Genomic DNA, 20,303 nt, shown 5'->3' with positions numbered 1-20,303 from the left:
TGGTCCCAATGGAAACACAAAAGGACATTTTATACTTAAGACTTGCATTATGGGGGGGAAATGGATAATGAAGGTACCTTCTTTGCTGTTATTCAGTCTAAAGACAAATATTTGTTTCATTATCAATTTTATGGTCCCCAAAATTGATTTTTCTGAAAACTCTTTTAGAGTATCATGGGTTCTTTAGAAAAAACAACTATTCATTTTATGCTTGAGGCATTTCTTCATGAGAAATGTTCTGTTGATTCCATGAAAAAATAAAGATATAATCTATAACTGATACCAATCAAGGTTGATGTTGAAAATTGATTCTGGATGGGAGGGCTTATGTGTGAATATATGTCCTTAATAATAAGTGAAATAATGTCTCTATTGCCTTGAACATGTTATCATGTTCAGCTTAGCATATTAGTATGTACAGTAACCAGAGGCAGTAGGAATATGTGGTTATATTTTTCTATAATGTTGTGAGAGACAGTATGTTGTGGTGAATAGAAAAATCCACCTCAGCAAAAGATAGATGTGGGTTCCAATGCTGTTTTGACTTATACACTCTCTGTGACATTGAGTTGCCACAAATTTTTGAGTTACTTAGGTAATCTCTAATATCATGCTATATACTATTTACCAATTGTGTGATAATAAAGATTTCTTTAGTAACTCTTTCCTTAGAACTGAAATCACAGGTCTAAAATGCTTCTCCCAGCAGCTTCAACAGACATGGTCATGATCAAAAACTTCTAAAAGCTGATGAGCTTCAGAGCCTGTAATTTTAACACCAAACATATAGACGGATGAATTTATTTTTGCATAGTAGATGTATGTAGACAAACAACACATTTATTGTGATACAGTGGAGGGGATACTGACTATCAAGAGTCACATTCTTTGTTCAAATCATGTCAGCAATGTTTACTTCCTTTGTGATCTTGGGAAATTCATATAATATCATTGGGTCTTAATTTTCTTATTAGTAAAGAGGGACTTAAATTAGATGATTTTGGAGTCCTCCTACACTTTTAAGTATGAAACTATAAATGAATTTTGTAGATTAAATTATAGTTCACCTTTGAATTAAAAGCAACAAAATGTGAATGAACCATGATGAATCTGGCTAGTTATGCCTCATCATTTGTTAGATACTCATTGGGAAGATAACCAAGGTGGAAAGTATTTCCATTTAGGAAGGAACACATGGACTATGGAAAGATGGACATATAGGTATTAGGCATGTTGAAGGGTGGTCAAACCACATTAAGAGTTGCAGCAAGGGGCAGCTAGGTGGCACAGTAGATAGAGCACTGGCCCTGGAGTCAGGAGTACCTGAGTTCAAATCCTACCTCAGACACTTTATAATTACCTAGCTATGTGGCTTTGGGCAAGTCACTTAATCCCACTGCCTAGCAAAAACCTAAAAAAAAAGAGTTGCAGCAAGTCCTACACTGGTGACCAGAAATACTATCCATATAAGACATCCATGAATAGCTCTAAGAGGGACAAGTATCTTCATGATTAGCCAAAAGTGAAGAAGAACAGAAATGCTTGGCTAGTTACAGACTAATATAATAGTGATGGAAGAGAAAAATCTATGAACTTTAGAAAAAACAAAAATAAATAAACAAACAAAAACAGAATCAAGAACAAAAAAGTGGACCAAAAAAGGTAGTACTATGAAGTACAGCATCATGGCATGATGGAGGAGCAAACCTAGAACTTGACACTAATGATGTGAATTTTATCTACTATGTTAGTCCAAAGGGGAAGGGTTAAGTTTTTAATAAAGGTAATCCTTTTTGAAAATAGTTAAATTTCAGAAGATGGTGACATGAAGGGATGGAGTCTTAGGAGCTCTCTGATAAAAACTCATAAGCTAAGGACTCTAACTAAACTTTCGAGAGACAGAACCCACAAAGGGACCCAGTGAGGCAGTTCTCCTACTCAAGGTAACCTGGAAAAGAGCAGAAAGGCTCTGCTCCCCGGGGTCGGAGGGGCGGCCCGCCAGAAGGGTGGTCCGCCAGAGCCAAAGAACTTCAGCCTCCCGGAGGCAGCCCCAGGGCGCTAGGAGCCTGGCTCACAGCAGCGGGGCAGTCTCCTGAGCTGCACCCCGGGGAGCACCTGGCACAAAGTAGGGGAACGGGGGGGGGGGACCTCTGCCAGAGCAAGTACGTGGGGCCCAGCCCTCAGGGCACACAGGAAGCCGCCTGGTCTTTCTGCGGCCCAGACCCAGAAACAGAAGCAGGCAGAGCCCATAAACAGGAGCCCCCAGGGCATGAGCCCATTGAGCTGAGGGAGGGGAGTGAAGAGAGACTGTGAGCTTGGTCCTCTGCCCCTGGAACAGGACTCTGGGGCTCTGACCACATTCAGATCCTAATTGCAGTCTAGCCCCCCCCACCCCAAAGAGTAGCAGGGCTCCCCCCCACCTCAGCCCTGTGGCAGAGGGGGGTTCATATGGTCATTCACAGAACAGGAGGGAAGACAGAGCCTGACACACTGAGACCCTTATGGGAGTGTCCCAAAAGCTCGGGAAGCACCCCCCAAAAACAGGCTTAGGCTGGGAAAATGAGCAAGCAAAGAAACAAGAGGAAGACCACTGAGAAATATTTTGCAAATGAGCCCAAGAAGGATCAAAATAGTTAGTCTGAAGATGAGGAAGCACAAGCTCCTGCATCTAAAGACTCCAAGAAAAACAGAAATTGGGCTCAGGATATGACAGAGCTCAAAAAAGACTGAAAATCAAATGAGGGAGTTGGAAGAAAAACTGGGAAAAGAAAGGAGAGAGATGCAGGAAAAACATGAAAATGAAGTCAGCAGCTTAGTCAAGGAAATCCAAAAAAATGCTGAAGAAAATAGCATGCTAAAAAAACAGCTTAGGTCAAATGGATAAAACAGTTCAAAAAGTTATGAAGGAGAAGAATGCTTTAAAAAGCAAAATTGGCCAGATGGAAAAAGAGATAAGAAAACTCTCTGAGGAGAATAAATCCTTCAGACAAAGAATAGAATTCTGGGAGATTGATGAATTTACCAGAAATCAGGAATCAATACTTCAAAACCAAAAAAATGAAAAATTAGAAGAAAATGTGAAATATCTCATTGAAAAAACAACTGATATGGAAAACAGACTTAGGAAAGATAATTTGAAAATTATTGGAATAACTGAAAGTCATGATCAGGAAAAGAGCCTTAACATCATTTTCAAAGAATTACTACAGGAAAATTGCCCTGATATTCTAGAAGCAGAGGGCAAAATAGAAATGGAGAGAATCCACCGATGCCCCCAAGAAAGAGATCCCAAAAGACCAACCCCCAGGAATATTATAGCCAAGTTCCAGAACTCCCAAGTCAAATAGAAAATATTACAAGCAGCCAGAAGGACACAGTTCAAATATCATTTTGCTGCAGTCAGGATCACACAGGACTTAGCAGCAGCTACACTGGAAGCTCGTAGGGCTTGGAATACAATATACCAGAAGGCAAAAGAGCTTAGAATGCAGCCAAGAATGAACTACCCAGCAAGGCTGAATGTCCTCTTCCAGGGAAAAAGACGGACTGTCAATGAACCAGGGTAATTTCAAAGGTTCATTTTGGAATGGCCAGAGCTGAACAGAAGGTTTGACCTTCAGATGCAGGACTCAGGTGAAGCATGGAGAATGGAGGAGAGGGGGGAAATATGAGGGATTTAATGAGGATGAACTGCATGTATAGAAAAATGATACTAATAATATTCATATGAATGATCTCAGTTAATAGAGCAGGTAGAGGGAGCTTTTATAGTTGAAGCACAGGAGAAAGCTGAATTCGAAGATAAAATATGGTGTAAAAATGGAGTCAAAAGGAAAAAAAGGGAAATGTACTGGGAGAAAGTAAAAGGAGAGGGGGAACAGTCCAAGATATTTCACATAATAAGATTTTTTTTATTACAATTAGCTATTGCAATGATATGGAAGGGGGGAGGCAAGGGGGAATGAGGGAACCTTTGCTCTCACCAGAGATGGCTAGGAGAGGAAACAGCAAATATACTCAATGGGGTACAGACAACTGGAGTAAGAAGGAGGGGGGAGCAGGGGGAAGGGGTGGGGATGTGAATAAAGGAAGAGAGGATGGACCATGGGGGGAGACTGGTCAGATATAACACATTATCTTTTTTACTTCTTGCAAGGGGCTGGGATTGGATGGCCTGCCCAGGACCATACGGCCAGGTGGATCCTGGGCCTAAGGGGTGGTATGGGGGTTCAGAGCTTCTTGGCCCCAGGATCAGGGATCCGTCTGCTGTGCCACTCAGCGACCCTACCGCAGAGTCAGAGTGAAAGGAGAGAGAAAATATAGTACATGGTAGTGGAGAAATAAGAAAGGAGGGAGTTGCGATCAGCAATGGCAACGTTGGAAAAATATGGAAGTAACTTTTGTGATGGACTTATCATAAAGAATGTGATCCACCCGTGACAGAGTTGTTGGTGTTGGAACAAAGACTGAAGCACATTTTTTGTTATTATTATTTGGGGGAGGGTGCAGGGCAAGTGGGGCTGGGTGACCTGCCTGGGGCCACATAGCGGGGTGATCTTTGGGTGTCTGGGGCCGGATTCGGACCCAGGTGCTCCTGGCTCAAGGGCCAATGCTCTATCTGCCACCCAGCCACCCCTACTATTATTACTATTTTATTTTATTTTGGGTCTTTTTTTTCCTTCTTTTTGGTTTTTGCAGGGCAGTGGGGATCAGGTGGCTTGCATGTCACATGGCTGGGTGATTATTGGGTTTACAAGGCTGGATATGGACTGGGGTGCTCGTGGCTCCAGAGCTGGTGCTTCGTCCATTGCGTCACCTGGCCATACGTACAATTATTACTATTTTTTTTCATTTTAATTTTTTTCTCTCCCCTTTAATTTTTTTCGCCCAAGTAAGTCTATCTATATTCATGGGGGGAGGGGTATTTTGTTTACTTGTAAACAAGACTATTTTATTAATGTAAAAAAAATTTGTACAAAATGAGAATAAAAAATAAATTAAAAAAAGGAAAATAGTTAAATTTCAGAAGAACTTATGCAAATTCCTATAAGAAGTAAATGAGATATGGACTATATTGGATCTCAAATATTTTCTTCATTTTAATTGTATAAATAAAAAATAGTTTTACAAATCAAGTTATTTTAAAGTTAATTTTTTTGCCTTTGTCATTCTATTGGTAATTTTGAGGACCTTTTATAGAAAGCAAAAATGAGTTTTATGTTGCAGTTCCCAGGGTAACAAGTTAAAGACTTTTCTGGGAAAGTTCACCAAAACTTTATCTAAGTCCTAATATCAGAAAGATCATTTTCTCATTGGAGTCAAATTCTAATATTTTTTCTAGTTTCTTCTGATCTATTAATTGAAATAGATCCTAAGTCAAGAAAATATTAGGATTGCTTTGTCTATTATGATAATAACATAACTTGGGAAGCTTAGGCTCATGTTAGTTGAGTGGTCTGCAGAATACACAGCGAATTCATGACAGAGCTTCCTGTTTCCTTGTCCTAGCTCTTTTCACTCAAGTGGAGTGATTACAAAGCATAAATATGATTAGAAACTTCTTTAAAGTTAGCTCAGCATTGAATAAAATTGTAAAACTTTAAGTTATATGGATATTTTCTAAAATATTTTACCAATGTGATGTAAATTGTTCCCAGATCACCCTCATAATGGAGACAGGAGCCTGAAAGGATGGCAATTAAAAAAAAGATGATCATACTTATATTATTGTAAATAAAACAGGAATTATCTTTTCTGAATGGATTGTGGGGGGAAAGTAATGAAAAACAGATGGAGCCTATCACTTGAAATCTTATCATTTAATTTTTAAAAATCAGTGTTTTCCAGATGTTTGAGATTTGGACAGAGAATAGGGAAACCCTAAGGAATCCCTAGAAGTATATTCCCTAAAAATTCAAACTATGGCATCTAGAAGAAACAGTGGATACAGCATGAGACCTGGAGTCAGGAGGTTCTGAGTTCAAATTCAACCTCAGACACTTAATACTTAGCTTTGTGACCTCAGACAAGTCACTTAACCCCATTGCTTGCAAAAAACAAACAAAAAATACTAATTCAGTATGTAAAGAATTATACTAGGGGGTGGCTAGGTGGCATAATGGATAAAGCACTGGCCCTGGAGTCAGGTGTACCTGGGTTCAAATCCAGTCTCAGACAATGAATAATTAATTACCTAGCTGTGTGGCCTTGGGCAAGCCACTTAACCCCATTTGCCTTGCAAAAACCTAAAAAAAAAAATCTAAAAAAAAATAATTATACTAGATTTTAGGAATAGAAACTTGATCCCAAAGGCCTCACTCTATTTGCAAATCAACTAACTGAAAGATTAGTAGACACGAAATACATTAAAAACACAAAGAATTTTCTAGAGATTAAGAATACTAAAAACTTCAGGGGGAAAGATCCAATAAGACGGAAAGAAGAAATATTTAGTCTATTATTGAAGGAAGCTAGTATTTTGTGAAACAGATTTGAGAAGGGAATATAGTCCCACCATATGCAGCTTCTTTGTCAAAGGCACAAAGGAAAGTGATGGAAAGTCATTTACATGAAATAACAAGAATTTCTTTTTTTCAACTGTATTAGCAAATGTATAAAAGATAGTAGTGCTAATTAAGTCTAATAAAGTATATTGGAAGTTGAATAAAACTGACTTTCAATAGTAATCAGAATAATTGGGTTTTATTGGTGTTATTTTTATTATTTTGTTCTGCTCTATTTTTCTAAATCAGCAAAGATTTTTCAGTAGGAGACAGCATGGTCATATATGAGCTGGGAATAGCAACTTCCAGCAATGTAGGAATGGAGTGGAAAGTGAAGAGACAAGAAGTAAAAATTAATTAGAAAACTATTCTCAATTGACTAAGAAAGTGGTGGAGATCTGTATTTTGTTATATTTTGCAAGAATGAAAAGATAGGAGAAAGGTAGAAAAGATATTATGGAGCTAGACATAAGCTTGACAGCTGATGTGTTAATAATGGTGAGGGGCAAGAAAGAGTCCATTTGAATAAGGATAAATTTGGGAAAATGTGAATTCTATTTTTAGTAAGTTGAATTTGAAATATTTATAGTACTTCATATTATAGGTGCTGAATAGGAATTTAATAATTAAAGACTAAACTTCAAAAGAGAGAGATAAAGTTTGTGTTTGGGAGGAGTCATCAAAAAATAATTAAACTCATGAGGACTGATGAAATCATCATGAGAGTTTTTAGAGAGGAGATGGGAAGCCCTAGACAGAACACTTTCACAATATGCACATAGTGGACAAAAGCAGAACATTGTTCCAGCAAGGCAGAGCAAGAATGTGTGAAGAGAACTAAGGAAGATCAATGTCACAGAAATCTAGATTGTAGAATAGTTAAAAAGAAATAGTAGAAAACCATACTAAAAGCTCATCAATACATTAGAAGAGAGAGGAGAAAGAACATTTAGAAGTTAAAACTTGTACAGACAAGCTTTCTTTGGACTAGGGAATAAAAGAGCTATAGGGAAATAAACAGTGAGTTTCCAACTACCTTTTTCACTTTTTTAAAAATATAAAAGGGTCTCAAACATAAATGTCAGTGTATGGAGTGAAGGAGCTAACTCTAAAGGTAAATTGAAGAGAGGAGGAAAAGAAGGAATGATCAGTCAGCAAGTTCTCATAGGAAATGGGAGAGGGTGAGATGAACTTAAGTAAAAGGGTTAGTTTTGACACAGAGAAGAAATGAAGAAATATCTCTTGAATAGGGGCTGAAGATAGGTAGGAAAATGGGGGGGGGAGTAGATGATCAAGAGGGACTTTGATGTCCCACATAGCAGAGAAAAGGGATGGTTGAATCTTTTCAGATCATGGGGGGGGGGCATTAAAAATATAGAGTTCTGATTTTTTATTTTGGGTAGTTTGATGATATGCTAAAAGTTAATTAGTTTCCCCTTAATTATCTAATTACTTTTTTCTTCCTTTCAGATGCTTTTCTGTTTAATAGCTTTTTTGGGTATGGTAGTTCAATTCTCTTGCACAACTTCTGAGACTTCATTGTTTTCAACTTTATCATCATTTGAATGGATGAAGGGAATGAGTTTATGGTTGTTTCCTATATACATATAAATAAAAGTTCCTGCAGGCATTTTTAATGAAATGCAGGAATATTTTTTGACTATCTGTTATTTTTTGACATGACCAAGTTCTATATATTTTTTTCATTTTAGATATCTGGAAGTTTACAATGGCAACAGGTAAATCCATATCATTTGGGAATCTACTCTAGGGCTTCCTTTAATTCACACAATTGAATATATATACATATATATTTATATTTATATGTGATTATGTAAATATAGGTTTATATATTTATGAATTTCACTTTTCGACAATGAAGTCTTTTTAAATCAATTTCTCCTTTTCATAATAAGGATTTATTCAAGGATAAAGAGGTAGGCAGATTCTGATATATCTCCTATGCTTACATATTTTTGTTTTTAGAAGTTACATTAAAAATAATCATATTAGAGTAATAAATTTCAAGGAAAAATCAGTCTTCCACTAAGAATGAAAAAAACCAGAATAAATGATATAAGTTTCTGTAAGACAATAAGCTTTTTTAAAGTAATTGTGTGCGTGTATACATGTGTGTGTGTGTGTGTGTGTGTGTGTGTGTGTGTGTGTGTGTGTATATATATATATACACATTTGTCAACATTTTCCCAAAAGTGCTGTAAAGGCATTTTTATACTTACAGCTGAAAGGTATTCACTCCCTTGTATCTCCAATCCCTTTGTACTATCTCAAGTGAAGATAAGGATTCTTCACACACACACACACACACACACACACACACACACACACCCCCAAACACATTACTTGATTTCATATAGCTAAAATTATTTCTAATGAAATACTGTGTCGTACACATACATGTTTACAAAATAATGATACCAGCTTTGAGAAAAGGAAGAAGTCATTTTGCTCATAATTTCAGAAGATTAAAAACAAGACCATGGTTTAATTAAATATTTTATTTATTATTCCAATTACATATGAAAATAGTTTTAAACAATGATTCTTCTGGAAAGTTTTTGAGTTTCACATTTTTCTTCCTCCAACCCCCCCCCCCCACTTCCTTTACGGAAATATAGTCTAATACAGCTTAGGTGCACATTGTAGACACAGTAGTTCGTTGAAGGATTTCAATTAATGACATAGAAGCATTAAATATATAGAGAATTTTATGTTTGTCATTATTTTTGAAATTTCTTTTTCAATGAACATAGGCTTTTCTAATGTGGTGAGGAGCTGCCACTGATGAGGCAGCAAGATCATAGCTGTCTTTTGAATGCTATTATAAATATTATAAAAATTATCAAGCATCAAATTCTATTAAGCTTACTCTTCCCCTGAAGTATATGTAATATTGGAAGAAATGTGAAGGACTCTGTTCTGTGAAGGGTTGAAAAATAATATAGTGGAAAAACACACAAACAAAAAAAAAAATGCACTTCTAGTCAGAAGATTTGGGGTTATTTCCTGACTAAACAAACAATTGTTTAAGAGTCTTTTCAAAAAAGTTCTTTATCATAACATAGCACTAAAAATGCAGAATGGAGAGCAATGACATAAAGGATTTAATTCATAAAATTTTTGCCTTTAGCTACTTAGAATAGCTAAGATGTTCAGTGGATATAGAACCAGGCCTAGAGTCAGGAAGATCATCTCACTGAACTCCTATCTGGCCTCAGTCACTATTAACTTTTGACCCTGGGCAAGTCTGAACCCTATTTACTTCAGTTTTCTCATCTATACATTGAACTAGAGAAGGAAATGGTAAACTATATTGGTATCTTTGCCAAGAATAGACTAAATGGGGTCACTAAAGAGTCTGACAAATCTGAAATGAGAGAACAAGAACAATGAAGATGCAAAACATTAAAAAAGAGCTAAATCTGAATTGTAAACCAAAGCTTTCATTACACACAAAATCACAGAATTTGTGAGTTGTAGGACACCTCCATAACCCATCTAGTACATTCTATATACAACCTACACATAGAGCAATTCCCATTATACTGTGCTACTTAAGTGATTAGCCAATGGGTTACCATTCTGAATCTGTTAACTCACCACAGGTAAGTAACTTAATCTGCTAGAGGTTAGTTTTCTCCTGTCTACAATGGGAATAATATATTACATACTCATATGGGCACAAAATGTCTTTAGAATACAGAAGAATTTAAAGTATGATAAAGTACCATATAATTATCCTGTTGTTGACTAGAATTGATACCTGAATTGTCTTTGAAATCTAAATATTGCTGCATTACTAGTAGATTGATTGAATTTTTCACTACTAGTCAGTTGCTTCATCATGTAGGCATGGCTAGTTAGAAATAGTATTAATTTGCACCTAATTGAAGCTAATTCTGTTGAAAGGCATTTCTAACTAACAACTAAGAATTTTTCTTGTAATTCACTTGCTACATCCACCTACATCTATACACAAGAATATGCCCTTCAAATTACCTCAGTTTTTTGCTATTCCCATTTCATCAAAACAAGGATGCTTATTAATATTATTTATACATTTCAATTCTAGAAAATAGAATCAGGGGCAAATAGGTGATACAGAAGATAGAGCACTAATCCTGGAGTTAGGAGGACCTTAGTTCAAATTCGACCTCTGACACTTAATAATTACCTAGCTGTGTGGCCTTGGACAAGTCACTTATCCTTGCAAAAAAAAAAAACTAAAATTGATCATATTTTCCTATTGACTTCCATTATATATTAGGACATATTTTCATAAAGTGAATTATATACTTCATGAATAATATCACCAAATCTTTGTCATGTGATAATATAAACTGTTAGGAACTTGCAAAATAATTCATTCTATCTCTCAACCTTTGCATAGGTGGCTATTAGTTCCTTCTGAGTAAAACTAACTTGTATGATTTGCTTAAATGTTTTATGTATTCTTACATATTATTTTCTCCTATGAAAGTAGTTTTTTAAGGACAAATATTCATCCATTTTTGTGTGCTTAATATCTAGTATGTAGTTATTTAGCAAATTCTCGTTTATTGAAAAATGCATTTAAGTGAAACAAAAAAAAAATAATGTATGTCTTCTTGACTGTTTCATAGGTATACTGTCAATAGGAATCTCTCCAGACATTCAGAATGCTTGAAATCATCAGAAAATGATTACATTTAAAAAAAATATATTTGTCCTTAAGGAAGTTGGAATTTACAACTGAATTGAACACATTAAAGGTCAGATGGCACAGAGAAATGTGACTGAATTTGTTCTTTTGGGTCTCATGAAGAATCCTGAGATGCAGAAAGTTATATTTGCCATATTTTTAATCATTTATATTATCACTGTTACAAGTAATATGCTCATTTTGATTACTATTACCTTTAGTCAAACTCTGGTCTCGCCAATGTACTTTTTCCTAGCATTCTTGTCTCTGATAGATGCTTTCTATCCATCATCAATGGTTCCCAAAATGCTTGTGGATTTGCTCTATGGGAAGAAAACTATCTCCTTCAATGCATGCATGACCCAGCTTTTTCTAGAACATTTCTTTGGGTCTTCTGAGATTGCTCTTCTCATAGTAATGGCCTTTGACAGATACGTGGCCATCTGCAGACCTTTACACTACATGACAATAATGAACCACCGCCTTTGCTGTTGCCTTGTTGGATTGTCTTGGACAGTCGGTTTCCTGCATTCAATAGGACAGATTTTCACCATAGTCTGGCTTCCTTTCTGTGGGCCCAATGTTATAGATCACTTTATGTGTGATATTATTCCCTTGATTCAACTTGCCTGCACAGATACTTTTCTCATTGGTCTGTTAGTTATTGCCAATGGAGGGTTAATTTCAATTATTAGTTTTATTATTTTGATGTTCTCTTATGTTATTATCCTGTGTTCTCTGAAAAGTTACAGTTCTGCAGGGAGACGCAAGGCTCTTTCCACCTGTACCTCCCATATCACTGTAGTCGTCTTGTTCTTTGTCCCCTGTATTTTCATGTATCTGAGACCAGTAACTACATTCCCCATGGACAAAACTATAACTGTATTTTATACTGTTGTCACCCCTATGCTAAACCCTCTTATATATACAGTAAGAAATGAAGAGGTAAAAAATGCCATGAGGAAGCTATGGAGTAGAAAAGTGACTTCAGATTATAAATGATTCTAAATATCAAGAACTGTGCTTTTTAAAAAAATCAATAATCTTGAAAATCTTCTATTTTCTTTAGAAAAACACAAATATATTTAAGATCTGAGACTTTTATCAAAAGGACTATCCATGCTTTTTAAAGTGCTACCATTAGTTTATATGACAAATTCAAGTTCTGGCTTTCTGATTGCAAATAGAGACAAATGGAAATGTATGTACTAGGAAGCTACTTATCTATTAAAAAAATCATCACATGTTTTGGTCATCTTGTACTATCTATATGTGAATTATTACTTTATACATCAAAAAACTATTCAGTTGTAATTGTTTTACAAATGTATGGAAAGAATCCTAAATGTTACCAGATCAAAAGCATTGTGAATACAGCAGTAATCTCTTTTCTTTTCATTATGTCTTGCAACATATCTTCTTTAAATTTAAGTCACACACATGCATACAAAATTTCATTACATCTTTATTTTGGATGTTGTTGAATTAATTGCTGGATGAACTGAATATATTTAAAGATCAGATGACAAATAGAAATGTGACTGAATTTGTTCTTTTGGGTCTCATGAGAAATTTTGAGATGCAGAAAAGTATATTTGCAATATTTAATCATATTGTCACTGTTATGAATAATATGCTTATTTTGATTGCTATTGCCTTCAATCAGACTCTTTTCTCAACAATGTACTTCTTTCTAGCATTTTTGTCTCTGATAGATGCTTTCTATCATCAGTGGTTCCCAAATCATTTATCAAACCGTTATCTCTAACTCCACAATTCGTACCTTTTCACTCTTATAACATATAACCAAATAAACAATTGTCCCAGAATTTAAAAGTGTTGAGGATGTCAAAATATAAGTATAAATCCAATATTATGAAAATAATCTGGGAAGATATAACATTTTTAATGGTGTATACCTAGCATTCTTAAAACCTTTTCATTTATAGGTCTGTGATTTGACAGTCTGGTGATGCCCATAATCCCTTTCTCTGAGTAATATATGATGCAGACATGCAAAATTTGGAAATAATTATATTAGTGAAAATAATCATTTTTTCTTTTCCAAGATCACATTTCCTAGAAATCTATCAATAAATCTCATTAGGAGGGCCCATGAATCCCATTAAAGAATAATGCTATACTTCGTCTGGGAGAACTGACTTCATAGGCAGTGGATTATTCTTGCAGACAATCTCAAAGATTTTTTAACCTTCATCTTTTAAGGTTATATGAATGTATGTATCTACTTGTGTGTGCAGATGCTTATATAAGCACATTCATGTACATACTTGTTTCTGTGTACTGATGTCTTTGACAACAGCAGAAAGTCTCCTGAAATCAAATGTGACATTAAAATGGAGGGATCAGTATTGGAATGGCCTTTTCTTCATTGCAATGTGATATGAATTTGTCATATGAAAACATTAACTAACATATTGTTCTCATTTGACAAAAAGTTCCCTTGTGATGGACCTTATAAGTGTATATAATGTAACTAGTGAAATAATAAGAGACATCCCCACAAGTAAAATTTGATGAAGAATTAGGTGAGAGGGCATTAATAGACCAACTTCAAATTAATAACCAATCAGACAACTGAAGATAAACCACCTCACTGTACTTTAGGTGTAGTAAAGCTTATTTTTTTACATGGATCATTTTGACAAAAACAGAGGTGATGTGTTAATATTTTGTTTTCTCCCTGGTTTATATAGAATAAGGGAGCCTTTTCTGTGAACCTGAGGAAATGGTCAGGTTTTTTTTATAATTCCAATAAAAATTATTTTTCTAAGTGGTGAGAAAAATGTGGTGAAACATAGTTGGAGCTTTCCACTCATCATTTAATAGGGGGAAAAGAATCTTTTCCCAGATGATGGAATGTTATATAGAATGGGGAATTTAGGAACTCATTCCTTAAAAATTAAAAACAATGCATACGCATTCAGTGAGTTCACTGTGAAAAGAAGTTTGTTAGTTTTGGGTAATAGAAACTAATATACTAAATTGTACCTGACCTCAAAGAGCTCATATTCTATTTTGAAGACAACCAATTGAAAGACTAGTAAACATAAAATATGTACAAAAATGCTAAGACATTTCTAGACAGAAAGACCTCTGAAAACTTTAGGAAGAGAGATCTTACAAGACCTAAAGAAATATTTAGCCTATGATTTGAAGGAATCTAAGTATTTTATCAAACAGATATGAGAAGGGAATGCAATTCCACCTTAGGGAATTCCTTGGCCAAAGGCATTTAGCAGAGAGATGGAAAATCTTTTACATGAAATAATGAAGTTGAGTCCATCATATTTTCTATACTATAAGTGAGCATATTATGGATCATAATGCTAATTAAGTCCAATAGAGTATATTAGAAACTGAGTAAAGATTGCTTTAAATATCAAACAGAATAATTGGGTTTTATTATTTTTATTTTTATTGTTGTTATGGTCTTGTACTATATTTTTCTGTATCAACATTATAGTGACTCTAAAGATTGATGAATGGGGAGTGGCATAGTCATCTATAATGTAGGAATAACAATATGCAGCAATGTGAGTATAGAGTGGACAGTGAAGAAACAAGGAACATAAATAGAAGATTACTCCAATAGTATAAAAAATTGGTGCTGTTCTATATGTGATTACATTTTATAAGAATGAAAAGAAGAATTGTGGAGTTTGACAGCTAATTTGATAGTAGTGGTAAGGGACAAAAAAAGATTTAAGAATTATTCTAAGTAATCTTTAGTACTGGAGGGATTATAGTGACCTCAACAAAGCAGCAGTTCAAATACAGATAACATTAGGAAAATATGAATTCATTTTTAGCAAGCTGAATTTGAAATTTCTATAGCACTTCAAGTTAGAGATGTCCAGCAGTAATTTGATAATGAAAGATTGAAGTTCAAAAGAGAGATTAAACATAGTGATACATATTTGGGAACAGTCATCTTAAGATGATAATTATACTCATGAGGACTGATGAAATCATCATGAGAGTTTTTTTGAGAGAGGAGCTAAGGAAGCCCTAGATAGAACATTTTTCATAATATGTACACGGTTGACAAAAGAAGAACATCTTTCTTGGAAAGTAGAGCGAAAATGTGCAAAGAGAACAAAGAAAGATCAAAGAATTACCCAGGTAGGAGGAAAACAAGAAAGATCAGTGTCAAGTTTTCAAAAACTAAAGTTGATTTCTGAATTATTATAAGGAATGGAATGTGTCCTCCTTCAGACTTAGAAAGGAATACTTGACTTACCTTCTTTGTACTTTAATACAGGAAAGAATGTGTCCTCCCTCAGTCAATTATATAAGGACAATACACTTTGATGAGATTTTGTACTATCTAAAAGAATAGCCTCCAAGAAGTTTAATGTTTTATTTGTTGTGGTTTAAGAATAAATATCCTAGTCAATCCCCTTTTTTCTCCTTTATAAATATTCCTTTCTCCCTCAGCTCCTGGGGTCATCTTAGATAGATGGCCTCCATCTAAAGGTTTATCAGTTATCTGGAACAGATCACCTCCACTTATGGATTTCATGGCAAATCCTAGAGAATAAAATTTCATGTCTAACCTATATTTTTGTCATTTTATTTTAAACCTATTTTTTTTGGTTTACAAAAGAAATATTAAAAGCTGAACAATAAATTAAAATTAGAGTGGAGAAAGATATCATATTTAGAATTTAAATCTTTTCTTGGGTTATAGGGTAAATATTTGAGTGAGTCTTTTTTGTTTTAAGAAAAAGAAACTTGAAAATATGTCAGTGGAATGAAGGAACTAATTCTAAAGGTGTATTAAAGATAAGAGAAAATGAAAGAATGATCAGAAAGCAAGTTCTCAGGGCAAATGAGAGAAGGTATGATTAAGAGTTTAAGTAAAAGGCTTTGTTTTGCCCAAAAGAAGAAATACTTCTTGAATAGGGAATGAAGAAAAGGAGTTTGATGTCTTACATAAGTGTAAGAAAAAAATTGTTGAATCTTTTCAAATCACAAGGATAGGAAAAAATAGAGTTCAATCCTGTCTTTTGGGGAGGGTATGAAAACATCTTAAAAGTTAAATTATTTTTCCTTATAATTAAATAATTATCATTTTCTCCCTGGAGGAAAACTTTGTGTTTAATAACTTGTTAAGTGTGGGGTTCTGGTAGGGCAATCTTCTTGCACAGCATATTTGATTTTTTTTTTTCAGTTTTATCATTTGAAAATGAAGGTGACTAAAAATGAAGGTTCTGATGTACAAATAAATAAAATTTTCTGAAGGTAGTTTTAGCAGAATTGAGAAATACACTTATTCATTATTTTCGACATAATGAAATTCTGTATCTTTTCATTTTAGGTACTGAAAATTCACAATGACAACATGAACCTGCACATCATTTGGAAATCTATTATAGGATTTCCTATCATTCTCTCCATTGAGGGGAAAAAATAATATAGCAATTAGCTTTCTTGGCACTGAAGTACTCTTTAGTCAAACTTCCTTCTCCACAAGTTTTTCTTGAAGGATGACAAGGTGGGAAAGATTCCAATATGTTTCCTTTGCTTAGGCATTTTATTGGTTTAAGGTTTTTTTTGGGGGGGGGTGTTGCAAGGCAATAGGGTTAAGTGACTTACCCAGGGTCACACAGCTAGGCAATTATTAAGTGTCTGAGGCTGGATTTGAAGTCAGGTGCAGAGCTAATACTCTATACACTGCACCACCTAACTGCCCTTTAAGTATTATATTGGAAGACCCACTAAAATATTCATATTAGATTATTAAATTTCAAGGTAATGTCAAGGTCTTCAAATAAAGATGGGGAAAAAGTAGAATGAATGATACAAGTTGCATCAGGACAATGTGTTTGCTAAAGCCATTTTACATATTTGCTTATATTTGTCAGTGCTTTGCCATAAGCAATTTAATAGCCCTTTTGAAGTAGTAGCTGAGGGAGCTCACTGCCACATTCCTTAACTTCCTCTCTATGGCATCAAGGCAAAATCCACTCTGGATTTTTCCATCCTTTCCAAATAAGTGAAGGTTAGACCAGAAATGGAGCTCATGTACACTGTACCACAATATGTGCTTGATGGATTTCAATGAATGTTGTTGAATCATTAATATAAAACAGATCTTGCTTTTGTGGCTATTTATCAAAGTTCTTTTTCAGTGGGCACAGGTCTTTCTCATGTGTCGAAATGAGGAGTTCCCCCTGATAAGGCAGCATGATCATGCCTCATTGTCTTTCTGTATGGCTTGTAAATATTATAAAACTGATCAAGCATAGAATTCTATTAAGCTTAGTTTTCTCTCAGGTACATGTAACCTTAGAAGAAATGTGACCTTCCACAAGTCTGTGAAGGACTGAGAAGTGTTACACTAGCAAAACAAACTAAACAAACAAAAAATATACATACAATTAGAAGACTTGGTGTTACTTCCTGGCCCAGCTACATCTTAGTTGTCTATTAAAAAAAATAAATAAATAAAATTCTTATCGAAACATAACACTGGAAAAATGTAAAATAGAGAGTTATGATACAAAGTATTTCATTGAATGAATAAACAAACATTCAGAAAATATAAATATGTTCCTATAGCTACATAGAATAGCTAAGATGTGCAGTGGATATAGCACCAGACCTGAAGTCAGGAAGATCACTTTCCAAAGTTCACATCTAGCTCAGATACTACTAGTTTGTCGCCCTGGGCAATTCATTGAACCCTGTTTGGTTCCTAATTGATTAAATGATTTGGAGAAGGAAATGGTGATCATATTGGCATCTTTGCCACTGTGTTGCTAAATGGGGTCACAGAGAGTCAGACAAATCTGAAATGACTGAACAAGGACAATGAAAATGCATGACATTAACAAAGAGCTGGATCTGAGTTTTAAACCAGAACATGTCTTTCATTACACACAGAATCATAGAATTTCTGAGTTGAAGGGTATCTCTACAACCATCTAGTATAGTCTATATACAAAATAGCCATATATAAATTTCCATTATAATATACTGCTTAAGTGCATAGCCAGTGGGTTACCATTCTGAATTTGTAACTCACCACAGGGAAGTAATTTGATCTCCTAGAAGATAGTTTTCTCATGTCTACAATGGCATTATATTTTTGCTAATATACTCAAATGGTCACATAATTTCTTTAGAGTACAGTACAATTTAAAGTATGATAAAGTATCATATGTCTATCCTGTTTTTGACTAGAATTCAAATGTCTTTCTTATTCCAAAAGCAGTACTCTATTCATTGAGTTACCTCTGTGACCTTTGAAATAGTCCATGCCATATATGATGTATTAATAACTAAGTATTTTCTTGTTTTTTTGTATTGAATAGACATTGCATAATACACTGAACATATTATTTTATTTTATCCTTTTATCAATATTAATATAATAAATGAAAAAATCATTCCTGACACAAATTGACACCATGAAAGGAAAAATGATAATCGTTCAAATAGGAGTCAAGATTCATTAAACAAATGCCTTATTCGGTAGATTTTGAGACATATTAGTAGATATACAAAATTTATACAAAAAACAAATTATTTCCTAGAAAGATAAAAGATAGAAGTGCACAAAGTTAAATTAAATATTTTCTGGAGAAACTAAAGATAACTAAAGAGCCAGCAGAGACGTGTATGATTTGTAGTGGTTATGTGATAAAATTGCAGTTCCTTAGTTACCATCTTAATGAAGACTTTTTCCCTTGGAAAAAGCAGGTGGCAATCTAGAACATTGGATTAAAAAAAGTTTTATCACTAATTATTTTCTACTTAAGAGGTGAATGATCACAATAATAATTACATGATATGAAGTATCATGTATATATACATATATACACATGCATGTATATGTATGCATGTACATGCATGTATTCAAAACAAATAAATATGTCTTAGTATGTCTTTTTATGTGGGGTTTATCACTTTTTAAACTATACACATTAGTGTTATTTTATGATTTTTTTGAATAGTTCTACAAATTTATGCTTTATCACATATGACATATACATATATAACCATTTATTTGTGGGAATATCACAATTCATTTTGATATATATATACATATATATATATGAATTAGATGTCAATTTATGTGATATTTTCATGGAGTATTGAAGCAAATTTGGCATAGGTATTTCCATTAAAGGATTGTGTAGATTATAAAATATTGTACAAGTATTTTAAATATTATTGCATATTATAAGCATATTAAACATTCCCATATATTAAAATTACATAATATATTTTTGTACTTCAAGAACATTCTTTTTGTGAACACCATTCACTGATAAAAATCACATTCTCTTTCATAATTTCCTAAAATATTCTTGAATGTAATGTAAAATTTCAACAATTAGGATCATGAGATAATACGCAATTAAAACATCCCAAGTCCTTCACTCTAAACATGTTTGCTGTTTGATTTGCCAGAATTTATATTCATGTTCTTAGTCTTCAAGCAACCAGAGTCACCTCTCTTCCATAGTAAGTATAGAATTTTATTGTTTATCATTGTTGCTGATGTTAATGAATATCATGTGGTGACAATATTATGGTAAATTTGTGTGGATATAGATTTTTTAAATTATTTTAATTTCATAATTATTTTGTAGCTAATGAAGCCTCATGAAAATGAAAAGCTTTTATTACATCTACCTTGATCAATTATCAGTCATGTTATTACTTAAAACAACCCTCAGAACATTGCCTCTATATACAAAAGTATACAGTAGATTCCAAAGGCAAATGGAAGGGCTTTCAAAAGTTTGGGAATATGCCAGTGCATATCTATTCATTTTACCTATGCCGTGAAGCTTAGCATCAGAGATTGGGAAGTGGCTTTATATTGCTGTCTTAGTTTTCCATTTATTAAGATGCCTGTTACAAAAAATAAATAAATAAATTTTAAAAAAGAGATTCCTGCTCCAAAAAGCTTTTGTGAAAACAAAATAGTTAAAAGGAACTCCGCTTTTAAAGCTAAACTTATCTTCCTCCATTCTAAAACTAATTAAAAGGTAACAATTTTCTTTACAGATATATTGATTTTTTGACCTTTGCTCATACATTACATAAAAGGGGGGGAA

At 34.0% G+C, this 20,303-nt stretch overlaps 1 protein-coding gene across 1 annotated transcript; it reads left to right on the top strand.

Moving 5' to 3' along the window:
* Positions 1–11,274: 11,274 nt before the first annotated feature.
* On the top strand, positions 11,275–12,207 carry LOC141517063 (olfactory receptor 4C12-like). The gene has a single exon (XM_074227993.1). It carries the CDS (start codon positions 11,281–11,283, stop codon positions 12,205–12,207), a length of 927 nt encoding a protein of 308 aa, XP_074084094.1. The 5' UTR covers positions 11,275–11,280.
* The last annotated feature ends 8,096 nt before the right edge of the window (positions 12,208–20,303 follow it).

This window comes from Macrotis lagotis, chromosome 3 (genome assembly GCF_037893015.1).
Source record: "Macrotis lagotis isolate mMagLag1 chromosome 3, bilby.v1.9.chrom.fasta, whole genome shotgun sequence".
NCBI lineage: Eukaryota > Metazoa > Chordata > Mammalia > Peramelemorphia > Peramelidae > Macrotis > Macrotis lagotis.
This window is presented reverse-complemented; position numbering and strand designations above follow the sequence as displayed.